General features: G+C 38.6%; 1 protein-coding gene across 4 annotated transcripts in view; it reads right to left on the reverse strand.

The window, feature by feature from the left end:
* LOC306862309 (gamma-aminobutyric acid receptor subunit gamma-2-like) overlaps nt 1-17,699 on the reverse strand; it is a 53,265-nt gene that overhangs the window by 2,217 nt on the left and 33,349 nt on the right. The window contains exons 7-10 of one of the 4 annotated variants that reach the window (XM_079405053.1): nt 7,980-8,132; nt 4,878-5,083; nt 3,264-3,287; nt 1-549 (exon numbers count right to left, since the gene is read on the reverse strand). The exon at nt 1-549 is cut by the window's left edge and continues 973 nt beyond it. In XM_079405053.1, the coding sequence (XP_079261179.1) occupies nt 271-549; nt 3,264-3,287; nt 4,878-5,083; nt 7,980-8,132 (662 nt within the window). In that variant the 3' untranslated portion in view covers nt 1-270. Of the gene's footprint in view, nt 569-3,263; nt 3,288-4,877; nt 5,084-7,979; nt 8,133-17,699 lie in introns of all 4 variants that reach the window. The other 3 variants (XM_079405056.1, XM_079405055.1, XM_079405054.1) reach the window with 3 other exon arrangements.

Here is a 17,699-nt window from a genome sequence, read left to right on the forward strand (position 1 = left end):
TTTTGCTTTATGCACAAGATATACTTCCTAGAAAAAGATGTAAACAGAGACAAACCAACAATTCTACATTACATAAATGCAAAAAAAAAAAAAAAATTCTAAAATGCGCTTTCGAAAAACAAACAAACAAAAAAACATTACGTAGACTGGAAAAACAACAACAACAACACAATGCAACTTAAAAGTTTTCAGTGGGTTCACGTTTCCAAGAAAGGGTCTTGCTGGAATCTGTAACATAAAATAAGGCCAGCCTGTTCTCTTCTAACTATTTTAAAGATAGAGATAGGAAAACCAGTAAACTACGTTGAATAGACCAAATGCAGTAGGAAAGAAAATGCGGGCGTAAGAGTCTATCTTAGTGACACGGATGTGCAAACGGCCATGCCGCCACGCTCCTGAGCGACAGTCCTCAAAGCAGCAGAAGAAGCTGGTGCAGTCCTTCCCATCCAGACACTCGTAGCCGTACTCCTCGTCTCGCTCCTGCATGTGGGTGGCGTTGTTCATCTGGATGGCGGTGGCTGAGCGCGGGCGAATGTCCACAGTGGGGGCCTGCTTTTAGAAGAGAAAACTAAATCAGCAAGAGTCCCATCAAATACACAGGACATCTCGACCAGCTGTCAGGGGCTGCGTTCAAACGCCTGTCAGTGGATACTTTGCACCTAATATTGCAGGTAGAATGCATTAAATGATGTGCAACTGCAATAAAAACAGGCTTCCTGATGTTTCTTTCTTTCTTTAATGTTTAAATAGTAAATTATATTACATTTCTTTTATGGCTGTTCATTGCACATTTATCTGTCTGTGTTTTATATTGTTGTGCAATGATTATATAACACTAGTATATGCACCATGCAAAATTAAAGCACAACTGCATCATTTACTTACTAGAATGGGTCCCACTTTTCATTAAGTGGCCTTAACTACTATGTACATACATCAGGCAATAAGTGCAATGTACTTATTTTGTTCATATTGTATTGCAAAACACGTTCACTGCTATTGAGGTGCGATACGGGGAAGATTAAGGGTGGGTTAAGGTGTAAGGCATGGGTCAACAGTGTAATTACAGAAATTAATTACAGATGTACTTACATGCAGCTATTTTTAAGGTAACACTTTATTTTAAGGTGTCCATAATACAGAGTAATTACCAAGTTAAGTACTTAGTAGTAGCCTGTATGTACTTAAAATGTACTTACCATGTAACTAAGTTATGGAACAGCCTGTAAGTTAGTAATTATGTAGATGTAATAGACAGCTACTGTTACACATATGTATCAGACCGAGTCTGTTACACAGCTGCCACCCAAAGATTGTTACATATGTGTTGCAGACTTTATACAACGTGATTATAAATGTAAGTACACAGACATAATCTACTTAAAATAAAGTGTATCAAGATTGTACTTAAGTGTACTTCATGTGTGCCTATACTGTACACCTTATCCAGCTGCACCTTAGTTTGATTTAACCCACCAGTACACAGCTAAAATACATGTAATACATTTCTAATTGCATTAATATTGCAGAATATTACACAGGCATAAGCTACTTAAAAGAAAGTGTATCAAGATTGTACTTAAGTGTACAAGTATCTGTGTAACAGACTCGGTCTGATACATATGTCTAACAGTAGCTGCCTATTACAGCTACATAATTACAAACTTACAGGCTGTTCCATAACTTAGTTACATGGTAAGTACAACGGCTACTACTAAGCACTTAACTAGTTACTATGTATTATGACACCTTAAAATAAAGTGTTACCATTAAAAAAATTAAAAAACAAGTACAAATGTGTATGTACACAATAAGTGCATTGTACCAAATGATTAATTTAAATATACTGTAAGTACACCGTAGTTAAGGCCTCTTAATATAAAGTGGGACCCTAGAAGTCACTACAGCAACGCTTCCCATGTGAGACCACATGGCTCTGTCTAACATGGTACTAAGTGTCAACACAGAACAGCTAAATAATTAGCTATTAATATACTTTCAGTCTTATATCTTGGCCAGCAACAGTACTAAAATACAAGTTTAAAAATGCAATTGCAATACACAAATGTTATGAGACCTCCATGTAAATATTTCCCATTAAAACCAAGAGAAATAGAATCATTGGGACATATCCACATTTCTGGATTCACAATCATTTTGCCCAGCACAGGAAGAGTGCTTCAAATCCCTTTGAAAAACGAAGCACGACCAGCTGTTCACGCTGGCTTCTCCGGGTGCATATTATGTAGCATTTAGGACAGAGCCACCTGAGGCTGTGCGGAAACGGGTCACGTGACTCGCTTCTCAAAGGGTTTCGCAGAAGCGTTTGGAAAGCACAAGAGAACAAATAGCCTGCCATGTGGAAAGAAACAAATACAGTGGAATTCGCAGCTTTAACTGAATGAAATACGACAACCTTCAAAGAGAAAGTGCCTCTCCTGTCTTGCATTATATATCGACATTTATGATGTGTTTTGCTTTCTTTTCTAACTGTGGTTCTCAACTGGTGGGCTGTGAGACAAATATAGGTTGTACATCTGAAAGGATCGCAGGGGGAAAACAATAAGCACATTAATATGCAATATGAAAAATATCGCTCACTTAGAATAGCCTACTAGAAATTCATAATTAGAACAAGATAAAGAACAAATTTATGTGCATACTCACATTGTGAATTTGGCTAAATTTAAGATGTCATTTGTGTAGAAACATGAATAATTTGTCAAATTATTAAAAATCAAGGTCCTGAAGCAAAACTAGTTGAGAACCACTGGTATAGTCTTCACATTGATCTAATTTCCTCTTTTCCGAATTCTTGAGAACTATCTTTTAATCCTTAATAGAAGCTAAATGTAGGCCTGTGCCCTCATGCACATTGACTTTTAAAAGATAACTACAGCTAAATCTGCCAAAGCCATCAGACTCATGCTCTTTAATTGGGATTAAGCTAATCAGTGTGGTTGTCTATTTCAAGCTGTTAAGGCTCTGCTGACTATTTCTGTCAGGTTTAAAGCCTCAAACACGCAGAGAAGGAGGAAGGCGGCCACTTTTTAATTAAAAGAATGATGCAAGTTTATGTTGTTTTATTGCATTAATGTAAAATAAGAGGCGAGTGTGCCCCACTACTTTTCACAGCACAGGAGGTTCAGTGCTAAACTTACTAGATGTTAGTGCAGTGAATCTAAAGACCAGACACAAGAGCAGTGTGTTTGCGCAGAATGCAGAAACATGCATGATTAGTGAACTTTACATGAGCAAGATACCTTTGAGGAAAAGAGCCGCAGGAGCTTTTGTCCACACAGGAAACAAAAAAATATTAGAAATTGAAACAAACAAATACAAACAAACCAACAATAACAACAAAATAAAACGAACATACAGTATAATGGAAAAAAAAGACTCTGAAAGTGGAAAGAGAACAAATTACTGCAACCTCACACATATACATAGACACAGAGGAAGGGTGTGCAAGGAAGCATATATTAACAGGTTCACAGCATGTCGTAAAATACAGACTAGAAAAGACTGCTAATTCCTAAGGAAAACACATCTGTAAAGTGCATTCATTTCAAATACGATCAAAAATACAATCACATATAGTATATAAACTATTAGGCCTGTCTGAATTTAGAGCTTGGAAAAATCAGGTCTCTAATCATATAAGGGCAAACAATCATTACCAAAGAACAAAAGAGGAACATAATCATCTGAGGAGGAGACTGGTACTCTTCAACACTGCAGGGATCAAAACGCTTCTTCAGCAAAAGCTTGTTGTCGTGTTATTTGAAGAGTTTCACTTCAGAGCGTGCCTTTGACTGGGAACCGAACTGTCGAATGTGGTTTGAAAATCATTACTCATTAATCTGCCTGACATTCTAAACCCCCAAATCAAATAAGACATTTCTGGCACCCCTTTAATCATCCGAAAGTGGAACGACCCCATTTGCTGAGATCAGCTTTCCTCATGCTACGGATATGAACGCCCTGCTGAGATGGAAATCTAAGGCTGCACTTCAAACCTGCTGCTGAAATGATTCAGATTAAGGACATCACTGCTCAGTGACACTGTTTGACAGAGGTGGCCCATGATGGCAAATCTGACCACATGTAGAGGAAGTTCACAGAAAAAGGTTCTAGTATGCACACTTATGTTCCAAAACCTAGTGAGCTGTCTCAGTGTGTACCACCTACTCAGGCGTAATGGAAACTCATTAGTGACTGATTAGAAACGCTCTTCATAGACAACAACTAACTATCACACTTAGCTGCATCACAAACAGCTTTCCTCACATGAAGCACTCAAAGTGGATTCCTACAGAGTTAACAATAAAGCCTTAATTGCTAAGCTAACAACACAAAACTGTAGCGAGCACACATAATTCACATGCCTGCTGGACACTTTCCGACTGCTTTTAGGCAGGTTTATTTCACTACAAAACTAATTTTACACATTTGAACAGACTTTTACATAAAAGTTTTTTCCTGATTGTTTTTTTTGTGAATATATAAACAACATTTTTTCTTTACACTGAACTCAAAGTAATATCATTCTCATCCAGAAGTGATGCTGCCTTAGAATTTCACCAAAGCGAGGTATCATCTTCACATTGGGAGCGCACTAAGCCTAGAAATGCTGCCTAGGTAGTTTGCTAACTTGTGGAAGAGTGTTATTATTTGGAGTACTCAACCTTGGATATACTTTAAAGTTAGCAGCTAATCCCCTACTCTAAAAAAACCCTAACAACTGCAGTTCTCAAATAGGCTAATCTTAGAATTAGACATACTAGTAGTAAATAGAAATACTAGTAGTTAATAAACTTTATAATATTGTTGTATTGGTAGTCGATAACGTGAATAATTTTAGGAAGTGTACTCACAGGATTTTTCCTCTTCTTGTCTTTGTTTTTGCTCGGCTTGCGGTTGCTCACAAAGTAGTGGAGCGTTCCGTACTCGATCAGAGCGGCGAAAACAAAGATGAAGCACACTGATACGAAGAGGTCCATAGCCGTGACGTACGACACTTTGGGTAAGGACTTCCTAGCAATGGTACTCAAAGTGGTCATGGTAAGCACAGTCGTGATTCCTGGGGAGCAAAGCAAATAATAACTCAAATAAGAACATGGAGATTTCAATGTCTGTTGCATATGGATCACTGAGGTTATATCTGTGATATTTACATAGCAAGCACATGTTTGTGGTTTGGCTTTTATTTTGCACTGTACAAAGACAAGGCCAAAAGCAATAATCACTTAAGAGTCAGAATAGGGCCAAACCCAAAGCCTCCATATCTTCAGCTGAGGATGCCAAAACCTGCATTGGGCAGAGAAGCAGATCTTACCCAGAGGGAAGGAGATTTCTCCAGAATTGACACAAAATCCAGACTCTTCAAAAGGTTTCTGGGTGGAGGCTCATTGGTGTAAAGGCATACAATTTGGCCTTGGGCGAATCCTGTGCTAGTGCATCCAAGCTCAGCAGTGCTCGAGGAGAAAACCAAACGGGACACTGAATCATCTTGAGTGAACAGATCCAAACAGATCCAAGTCTGATTTGCCGAATTTCTGCTATTGTAGAATTTCTGGCTCACAAGCTGAGGATGAAGCCTCCACTCCCTGGCCTTCAGACCTTCTGCTTCCCAGAACTCCAAACTTGCTACAGTGGTGTTGAAACCTGGAATTAAAAAAAGTTCTTTGCCACTGAGTCCTTGCCCCTCATTGAGATGGACAATTCACTAGCCAGACTCTAACAAACCCAACATCAGGCCCTCTTGAACTCCTCTGTGCCTGGAAGGAGGATTGGCAGATGCTGTGGAGCAAGTTGAGCCACTGTGGACAAAGAGTCCATTGTTACCCACGTGCCACTCACCAAAAAGAGTCCATAGGATAAACCAGATGCATTCACGGTCTCATTCGAGAAGACAGCAGAGGCATGTGGGGTGGCCGCATGCTCAGTGACTGGTGTGCCTCACCTGCTGGTGTCTGGAGTAGCATCTCAACAGCTAACCGTGCAGATCTTCCTGGATTACGAACCTCAAGCAGATCATCCTATGTGGTCCACACACTAGAGCAACAGCAGCTTCAGGTCTGTCGAACTGGGGAAAAACAACCGTTTGTGATGATCCAGCAGGTCTGTGACACCTGCTGATCTGGTGCATCTGGTGGTCCAGCTCATTGCTGAGCTTCCAAAAGATGTAGCCAAATAGGTCCAGTGCCACCGCTCGACGTGCCCCTTTTTTCTCCACACTTTCTCTTGCTTTACCTCTCCAACCCTTCCCTCACTCCCTTTCTCTTCTCAACCTCTCCCTCTACCCAAGTTGTGCAGTAGCATGCATTCCTGACTGTTGCAATTGGGGGCGAGGCCTGACAACTTCTGAGGCTTCGCCAGTTCCCAAAACCACCCGCCCGGGTGAAACAGTCCCACTGGCTGGAACAGTGGCTTCCACCTCTCCTTTTCCAGCTACCCTCTCTTTTCACCAGACTATTGTCCCCTTCCTGCCACTATGGCAGCAGGGAAGCTGGGCTGGCCTGCCAGCAATGTGTGGACCCAGGTCATTTCCAGGAACATAGTCCAGTCATGAAGGTAGAGACTGATGTGTACACAGGGATGTGGTGGACTACCCCCTGGTACCTGTCTGCTTGTCCAGGGAAAAAAGCATAGAGTAAAAGTAGTGGTTAGTGCCTCCAGCAAACATTAACTTTGTGGATGGATTAGCAACAATTATTTGGGGAGTCTATGTGCAGATGCCTCTTTGGAAAAAAGTCAGGGACATGGTAGGTGGGGCTCGGATGTTCAGTACATCATGGACCTGCCAAACCTGGGGCGGCTCTCAACAGAGAATTTCCTTTTCTGGCAAGGACCCTTGAGGTTACATGGTACCATCAAGTGTACTACCTCAACCTCCTTAAACAATGCAAGGTTCTGATTGCACTGATGACGGGATCTTGGCCCAAAGGCGAATTCAAAGTGCAATTCTTTCCATCATGTCCACTATAGGATCACCTCTCACTCTCCAATCTCACTTGCCAAACTGCAAGATGAATTTATAGATGTAGTCTCACCCCTACCACGTTGTATTTATCTCATAAAGCAGCAATTTAAAATGAACCCTGGATTGGTGGTGCATCTACTTATTGCCTCTGTCCAAACAAAAGACAGCCTTCACTACCCTCTTTTGATTACACCCTTTTGTGATGCTTCCTTTCGGGATCTTCAGGGCATCCACCACCTTAGACAGAATTCTTAGGCCAAACACTGCATGGGCAGGACATCACTGTGTGGATCACCTGTTGGTATCTGGCACTACAGCCCTTTCAGTTCAAGGTGGGACACAAGATGGTGGCACAGATGGCAGTAGCGGACTACCTCTCCAGGAATGGGGGTGCTTCAGACCGGACGGCTTACTGGCTTGAGTAGGGAGGTGGGTATGTGGCAGAAAGGGTGTGGTTGAGTGAGGCTGGCAACAAGAGAGCAAGCAATCTGAACTGTGAGTGCTCCATTATGAGGCATCAGTAATGCGACACCTCGTGGCCAGAGCTTGTGCCATCTGTCAATAAATTGGTGTAGACTGGTGTGTAACTGGCCATCATTTTGCACATCTAGAAGACTCAAATTACATATTCATTAGACAAAAATTAGGAGTTTAGCTCTGATATTTATGTTTTTGTTTCAACAAAGCAGATCATTTAGGATTCTCAATGGTAAAACACTGAGGTCATGAGTCACAGCAGGAAAGATAAACTGCTGAATAAGACAAGTGGTGTTTATAGGTAAGACAAGGTAAATAATTTGCCATTGGAATACGAAATATAAATTCAAGATAAATGATCTTAATTATTGTTTTTTTTTAATTTGACACAATTTTTATTCTCAAGTAAATTTGTTTTAAGTATGTTTAGATTTACTGTATATAAAAAGACAGAAAAAAATTGTGTTTCATAACACAAAGTTCGTTTATCATGTAGGATCTAATCAGAAAGTCTTACCCAAAGACGTTCTGGCTGGCACTGCATCCTTGTTGATCCAAAATGAAACCCAGGACAGAACAACAATCAAGGTACAGGGAATATATGTCTGGATGGTGAAATAACCCATTCTTCTGCTTAAGTCAAAGAAGACGGTCAGAACCACATAATCTCCTGGGGACAAAAAAAATAAAAAATAAAAAATCATATTATAAGCAATGCACACACCTACTCTCTCCTTATTATTTCAGTTTTCATTAAAAACATCCTTCAAAACTTTCTTTAATAACCATCCCAACACAGTCTGGGCATTCTATTAACCAACTTCATTCTATTAACCAAGGTGAACAACACTACTGGGTCACTATGTTTCCTTTAAATCAAAGGGATTTTAAGATTTTAACCCTCTGGGGTATAAGGGTGTTTTGGGGGCCTGGAGAAGTTTTGACATACCCTGACATTTGTGCTTTTTTCAGTTGCTTATAAACATATAAATGGCTAAAGTCTAATAACACTGTAAACAGCACAAACTGGGTTACAATATGTTTGCAGCATTTATGTACATGATTGTGTTTTTGAGAAAGCAACGTTTATGCGTGGTTAGTGAAAAAATAAAAATTGTGAAGTCACTGAAATAAGGCCATAAAAAAACATACAGAAAATTTGTTTACAAGACTTTTGAGAACTGGATCTTGTAGTCTAGAGTTTTTGCTTCAAAATAATGGGAAAATTTTCTAAGTGACTTTTTGAGTAAAAAAAGGAGAAGGCGTCAACCTTCACATTCACACCTGAGAAGACAAAGGCCCTCATAATGAGCTTCATAATGAGCCATTCAGTCAAAGTGTGCCCAAAGGTTTGACTGGTAGGGAACCTTTGACCTAATGTGGAAAGACTGCCGGACACAGGGGCTGCTGTTACAGCGATTGACCTATCAGTAAGCCCCACCCCCCCTTAGTTACTGTTGCTCACTCGAACAAAAAACAGAGTTGCTACTGTCTTACAATGACAGCTGTTCAGTGAAAACCTTGTCTCAAGATGTTTTTGATAAATTTTAGACACAGAAGGACCATCAATCAATCATATTATTTAGTAACTAGTTCCACAGAAATGTTATGTTCAGTGAATTTCTGACTTCAAAGTGTTGCCTGAATTGTTATTTTTTAGTTGGCTCAACCTTTACTGAAGTTTTATTGTGCACGTGCACGTGTTTGTATTAGTTTAGTCAACATTAGCAGAGCTAATTGTTGAATGGATTTGAAAATAACCATTCATTCAATGTTTTTCAAATATATTTGTGAAGCCTTAATATAATATGTCCTCTCAACTAAGGCCAAGCAATAAAATTAACTCAACTTAAATATTTTTGCCCTTCCAACATTTTGTTAATTAGATTTTTTACAGTGCGTGGAGGGATATATAAAAGATTTCAAACAGGAGAAGTCTGATGTTACGATTGTTACAATCGCAATGACCAACACTGTTTATGTACTGCAGAGTAAGATTGCATTCATTTATATTTAACCAGTTTAATATAGAGAGGCACTGAAATGTAGACCTTTGTTTATGTGTTTTTTTTACCTAGACTGTACATGACGTGAGAACAGTTCGCTATTTATGCTTGTATGTTAGCATTGACTCACTTTTACATCAGTTTTAGCCAGAGATACCTCGCTGAAGCACAACATGACATTAACTTTCTGATGATGTCTCAGATGAAAATTGTAAATTAATGAGAGTATGGCAACCAGAAAATGAACATTTTCATCTTCATTGGGATTGGTGTTGAATGCTTAGGGACATTTTTTATCTGTTTTGTTTGGGTTTATGAAATGTAATAAAATAAATTCTATTGCCTATCCTCTCAGGATACCTGGAATCAGTTACAAGTACCCCAGGCACATCGTTTTTCCATTTGGGTAGCATTAAACATCAAATCGATGCGAGCTTCAGATCTTCCAATGTATGGCGCTGAAACCTAAGGATGTCCGAGTTCTGCTCCCCGTGCAACTGATACTCGACTGCCATTGGCTCATCTGCATTCGAGGGGAGGGGCTTACGGATAGGACAATTTCAAGCAGCAGCTTTTCCACCATACATCACAGGGCTCTTCAGCTGTCAGGCTGTTTTGGGCCAGGGATGTTAAAGGACAATTTAAGCATACAGAATAAAACAGGACTAAGACACTATTAGGTCTCCTCACACTGATACAACACATTCCACACAGAAACACAACAGGAGGACATCTAAACACCAAGGTGTGAGTGTAGCTGAAATGCATGGAGGACATGGGGGTGATTCCCAGTGTTGACTCTACCCACCCTGTGGTGTATCAGCATGGTTTTAAAGCCCAAGACCCAAGACAACATCTAGCTGTGCATTGATTTGACTCGTCTAAATGAGTGGGTGTGACAAGCAAGACATATCCTCCGAGCTGCAGAACAGACATTCACAATATTTGCAAAAGCCAAGGTATTCACAAAACTGGATGCTACCTCAGGTTTCTGGCAAACTCCATGGTCAGTTGTGGCCTAATGTATAGAGAGTTAGACTTGAAAGTTGCGGGTTCGATTCTCAGTACCGGCAGCACTGGGTACATAATTCAGACAAAATATCATGAGCTTGTGTGAAGCAGATTTTCACAGAAGCAGAAAAGGGTAATGAGAGTATGTTAAAGTGTTTGTGGATGCTGTAATTTGAAGCTATCCAGCTACAGAGGCAAGGCTGAATGTGATAAAGAATCAGAAGGCAAACTCCATCTGTGCTAAACTCATCCAGAACTATACTGGCCTGAAACAGAAATCCTGCCCATTGCTGGAGACCTGCTCCTCAGAGGCCAAAGAATTGTGTTTCCCCATGCATGATGCAAGAGATCCTCCATAGTATACTCAAAGGACACCAAAGTATTGTCAAGTCCAGAGATTGGCCCTGTCAGTTTGTCTGGTGGTCAGGAATATCCTTAAATAATTCAAACCTCCCTGTTGAGAATAACCCTTATGAAAAAGAAGTTTATTCAAGTGTGCCATTAGTATACTTCTTTTAAACTAAAAAAATAGGAAAGTATACTTTGTTTACTTTTTTATGTACTTCTCAGAAATATACTTAAAATGACATTAAGTATACTTGACTTATACTTTTACAATCTGTGTTTTCATTGTTATACGGTAGTGCACATCTACTGTACAGAATTTCCAAAACAAAAGTGAAGAAGAAACCGGAACAACAGATACTTCCACATGTAATCTAACACCATCATCAGATATAAAACAGCATCAAATCTGTGTAACGTTATGTAATAAAATGTCAACCAATGAAGAGGTAATAATGGCTGTCAAGCTTTGAGGTGTTGATCGACTCCATCTACGTTTTGATTATCATTCTGAATCCAATTCATAGTCTTTTTTTCAGCTTTTTGTTCAAAATGTTGTTTATTTCTTTACATTGTATTTATTTTTATTTATGAAACTTACATTCAAGTATTTAAAAAAAGAATGCATGAAGCTAGAATAAAATGTTTTCGTTTACAAGCAGATATCCTGTTCTTTCTTTTGATGTTTTGTATGTTCAGATATTCATTTAACAAATCATATACAAATTAATAACTAAATAGGGACATAGCAGTATACTTAAAGTATGATGTAAAGGTTGCTTAAAGAAAACTTACCAGTATACTTGCAGTATAAAACTAAACTAGTAGTTTACTGAGACTATACTTCAAAGTGTAATAAAAATGCTACTACAAGTATTTAATTAGTAAACTATCAGTATACCTATAAGTTCACTTTTAGTATAGTTGCAGTAAAAGCTAAAAACATTGATGTAAACTAGTTGTGTACTCAAAGTTTACTACTTTTATACTTAAAGTATACTTTTATATACTAGAAAGTGGGCTAATTTAGACTCAAGGAGTATTGAATTAGTACACTTACAAGTATACTACTAGTACACTGATATTTGTATAAAGTATACTTAAAATATATTTGAACTTTACTTAAATATACTTGAAGTATACTTCTTTTTGGTAAGGGAATTTATACCTTCTTGTTGAGGATTATTTTTCTTGCTTCAGTGAAGTAGCACATCTAAATGTCATCACAGCCAACACAGCCACTGCAACCCGATAAGAAGCATTCAGTCTCCACAGAATTCCAGACACTGTCATGTCTGATAACGGGCCATAGTACAGCTGTACACTTTATAAAGTACGGGTTCACACACTACCGGTAGTCTAAGATACCCGCAAGCAAAAAGTGAGGTGGAGTGTGCTGTGGCTGCTGTGAAAGGACTGTAGAAAGGGGGAGGGGAGAAAACAACATCTTTCTCCCATCCCAACATCAAAAGATTCAGGAGTCAGAAAACTGAGCAAATGAAAAACAACATGGCAGTACAATCTACACGTCCCTCAACAACACTGCAGTCTGGGCAAAGCATGTGGCTTCTTTGTCAAGCAAAAACACCCAGTTCTTACATCATAGACACTACTGAAAGACTGGTACACTACCTGTCACACTACCAGGAACAATCACAGACACACTGACATGGGCAGAGCACCCTATCCGACAACTTCAGGCAGAGTGTCTCAACCTCTTGCATTTGTAGAAAAGATATAAAAATTGATGCAAAACACATTTGAAATTGGACTAGGATTTACATGTAAACAAAATAAGATTTGTTCTTACTAATATATTACATGTTAGATATACTTACTATTATAATAACAATAAATTATGCATATTTACATGCGTCACCACAAGCCAAACCCTAACCATATAGTAAGTATATGCAATTAATTAAGATTACTCAAATGTATAATTACACTGTAACAAGGACACCTTAAAATAAAGTGTAACCGTATCTTGCATGTTACTGGACAGACCTAACTGTGTGTAACACTGGTGGTGCTTCACGTGTTCTATAGTAAAAGGCTATTCTGTGCACAGCATATCTGTCTAGTTAATGCAATAGTCGTGTGGCCCAGGCTTTGTCTGTTGCTTTTCCTTATTGACTGCAGAATCTCTGTACACTGCAAAAAAATCAAATTAACAAAATGTTGGAAGGGCAAAAATATTTAAGTTGAGTTAATTTTATTGCTTGGCCTTAGTTGAGAGGACATATTATATTAAGTCTTCACAAATATATTTTAAAAACATTGAATGAATGGTTAATTTCAAATCCATTCAACAATTAGCTATGCTAATGTTGACTAAACTAATACAAACACGTGCACGTGCACTATAAAAATTCAGTAAAGGTTGAGCCAACTAAAAAATAACAATTCAGGCAACACTTTGAAGTCAGAAATTCACTGAACATAACATTTCTGTGGAACTAGTTACTAATTAATAATTAGTTGAAACCGCTTGAAATTTTTTACAGTGTAGTTTTTCTAGGTTTTTGACAATAATCTTACTTAGTGCACCTTTAAAGATCTCCCTTTTTAAAAAAGTTAACTTTTTGCACTTTTCTGACACAACACTTCCTTATTTCTCGCTTACTGATGGTATCATTAGGGTACTTACACCTGCAGTGTTTCATAAATACTAAGCCTATATTCTTTCTACTGACAGGGCACTTTTCTGATGGACTACTCCCAAATTATGCTTACCGTGGTCCACCATTTCAATTTGTATTCATTACGACCTGCATTAAATGAAGCCCCTAAGCAACAATCTGTCTTTTTTCTGCTGGCAAATTGCTAGAAAAACACCCTAATTTAGCATGCTCAGCAAAGTCAAAGTCAAGGACCATTACTGTCTGTGTTTACTAATAAGGCATCACCCTAACGGCGGCTCCCATGACCTGAAAATGTTTGATGGGTTTTGCAAGGCTCATTAGAGGAAACATTCATCTTGGGGAAACATACTGATAACACTCAATCCCATTAACACATGGCTCAACAAAGTATTGGCAATGAAAGAAGGATAGCTGGATAGCTTTCATACTGTCTTTCTATAGCCAAAACTATGACTGCTGTCATGAATTCACCACCAGAGGTCATTCGCTCACCACATTGACTCTTGCACTACACTAGCTGTTGCACGTCACCCCGGACTGCATTTCCCATCATCCATTGCACTGATCACAGCTGTCACCAATCTCACATTGCACTGATTACACCGCTGATCCTATCAGACACGCTTTATAAGCCTTGGACTTCCTCTCTGTCATCGCCGAGTATTGTACAGCGTATATAACTAAAAGAAACAAAGAACAGAAATACAGACAAACAGGCAACCATTACATTCACCAACAGACAAAGCAAAAGAGAAACACAAGGGCTACACACACACACACACACACATCACAACTTTTTCTTTTTAAACTGAAAATGATGAATATCACTTAAAGATGAATATATATGAAGTAAATAGAAGGAGCTCAAGTATCAATGTGATAATGTGAGAAATAGACTTGGTACAACTGCAATTTCTGAAATATACTGTATGAATATAAATTAATAAGATAACAACAATAATGTAAAAAATAATACTTCTGCAAAACCACAATGTTACATCAAATCTGAATAATTATTCACGACCATCAACACGAGCATGTTCTGTATCGTCTATACTGCAGTAAATTGCAAAGTAATCAAAGAGGGTAATAAATGAATCAAGGAGGAGATCATTTTGAAATGTGATGATTTTTTTTTATCCCTTACGCATAACTGATCACTGAGAGGCGGAATGTGTTTTTGAACTAAAAAGTATTTCTTCCTGTTGCTGTTTTCTCCAAATGAAATCTAGAAGAAGGTATGGGGAAGTGTATCAGTTCTCTGCTCAGATGATGTGAATGTTTGACTGAAGTAGCTGCGTCATCTCCACTGCATTTATTTCATTCTCAGCTCACGGACTTCAAAGCAGCTCAGTGGTTAGATTGTCCCTAATGAGAGCACAGCGCAGCACCTCAAAGGCTGAATCTGCCAGGAGATCTGATCTGACAGTCTGCTTGCCTGTAATGGAACAAATGGTGCACGTATTAAAAAAAGATGATATGAGATGTCTGTTTGCCTTTTATCTCTGCACAGTGGGAACATTCCCAGGCTTCTCTTTGAGGGCAGCGTTTTTTATATCTCTCTTTTCCTTCTGTCTCTTTCATGCATTGTTGAGACCTATATGCAAATCACAAGCAACCATGAATAGAAAGAGAGCTTGCCAAAAGACGGTTAAAATAGCTTCAGCACAGGCCAGGGACCTCGATGTATAAATGTTGCTTATGCACAAAATGGCCATTGAAATGTATGTAATTTTGCATTTAGATATTTTTATTCGAAAATACATAACTGAATGATTTTTAGCAATGCAATAGCACAAATAGCATTTGCAGTCCATATCTCATATTTTCCTAAAGGGTTCCCAACACTATTTCTGGAGGTCCCCGGCATTGCATATTTTGTAAGTCTCCCTAATCAAATGCATGCAAATTGTTTTAATCCTTGTCCCTTAAATTTAGAAAAGAACATAATAATGATTAAGCATTGATGTAAAATTGCTTGCATTTTAAGGGCCTTTTTTTATAGGACTTCGGTTGACCTTCAAATATGGAAAACCCTTATTTTTCCTCAGTTTTATATCTAAGCTCCATGACAGTTACATAACTAGCTCTGTCAAGCTGTGTTGCAAACCCATCTAGACACCAAAGATCCTCTTTATTCTCCCCTTTTTAACTGGTTTAAAAGAGGCTTATCTTCACAGAACAATCAGGGCGCTGATGAACAAACTAATCCTGGATGTGCTGGGGGAGAGAAAAATAATAATAATGTGCATTTCAAACAGACGTGATCTAATTAGTGAAAAGCAAAAGAGCTGCAGCTTTAGTCAGTGATAAACTACAGGCTCCCGTCTTGTTCACAGAATATGTTACAGAAGCTGGGATACTGTGATATGCTCTGTGAATCTTATATAGCAGTTTAAAAGAAGATTCTGTATTTTATGCACCTTCATGTTGTTCCAAACCCGTATGCTGTTGTTTTTCTTTACAAAAATATTTTCTTGGCTAATATTTATCAGTTTGTCAATTTAAGCTGTTATTAACTAACAATCTCCTTCTCCACTGAATAAAGGGAGAAAGTTTAGATATATCTGGCACAAAGCAGTCTGCAGTGTTTCTTCAATATTCTGTTACTGAAGAAAAAAAACGGTGTTGATGACGTCAGATGAGATTCACTGCTGATTGAACTGAGAGAAGCAGAGATGCAGGCATTGTCTGTCGCAGTGATTATCTTATTGCATAAGAAAGCGAGCAAAAGGCAGGGGTTTAGACTCAAATAAAAGCATTGGATTCTCACTCTGTCAAAAAAAAAAAAGCTGGTTTTAAAAACGAGAATCTAAATCAACTAATTCACAGGGGGAAAAAATGTATAATGAATAGAAAATCTGTGATTTAGGCGCTGGCCTATTTTGGTCATAAATGTCGCCAAATTTTTCATTTGCATAAATATAAAAAATAAGGACTGATGCACTGATGAGCTCAATAACCCCAACAGGCCGGGCTGACTACAGAATAACTGTCTCATTATCAAAGTCCAGAGAAGACTTCATGAAAGTAAAAACACAGAGTTTTCTACAAGGTGCAAAGCAAAGGTAAGCATCAGGAACAAGGAGGCCAAACTAGATTTCACCCAAAAACAAATAAAAAAGCTTGGCCAGTTATCTATAAAGTGAAGTGACATACGGCCAAGTGTGGTGACCCATACTCAGAATTTGTGCTCTGCATTTAACCCATCCAATGTGCACACACACACACACACACACACACACACACACACACACACACACACACACACACACACACACACACACACACACACACACACACAAACACGGAGCAGTTGGGGGTTCGGTGTCTTGCTCAAGGGCACCTCAGTCGTGGTATTGAGGGTGGAGAGAGCGCTGGACATTCACTCCCCCCACCTACAATCCCTGCCAGCCCGAGACTCGAACCCACAACCTTTGGATTACGAGTCCAACTCTCTAACCATTAGGCCATGACAGTAATACAGAAGCCTCATCATCTGTGGAAAGGGCATGCATGTCTTTAGGGCTATATCAGCTCATATTAGTCATATTCTGCAAAGCTGATAGGACAGTGCTTTACAGTACAGATGGACAATGATCCAAAACACACTACAAAGGTACCAAACAGTTTTCAAGGCAAAGAAATTAAATTGTTCAAAGGTTAAGTCAACCATCTTACCTAAAGTAAAGTGAACATGCATTTGTCTTGCTGAAGGCAAGGTCTAAGACAGCTTTGGCAAAGCATCACAAAGAAGAAAACCTCAAATTTGGATTTTTACTGCAAATGTTTTTTGAGCTCCTAAATATCCAGGAAAATAATGTACTATTTAAATCTTCTGGTGAAATCAGGCAATATGAGGACTAGAAAAATATTCACTTTAATATATATTATATTCAGTGCTATTTATAGTATATCATCAGTCCTCTAGTCTGTTAACATTTAGTCTCTCAGCCACATCTCTCATGAAGTTTGGAAGGAAACAGGTTGAAATATATAAATTTTTTTCACATCACATTTTGAATAATGTATAATGCATTATGTTGTGAGCTGGTAGATAATAATAATATTGATGCACTGTTTGAATGCACTTCGGATAAAAGCATCTGCCAGATCAATGAATGTAAATAATGGACTCCATCTCTGAGAGCAGAAGTGATAAAGGTGCATTACCTCTAATGCTTAAATGCTTTAAAATATGTTTCCTACACTCCAACCCCCATAACAACA

The sequence above is a fragment of the Barbus barbus genome (genome assembly GCF_936440315.1).
Source record: "Barbus barbus genome assembly, chromosome: 43".
NCBI classification, from domain to species: Eukaryota; Metazoa; Chordata; class Actinopteri; order Cypriniformes; family Cyprinidae; genus Barbus; species Barbus barbus.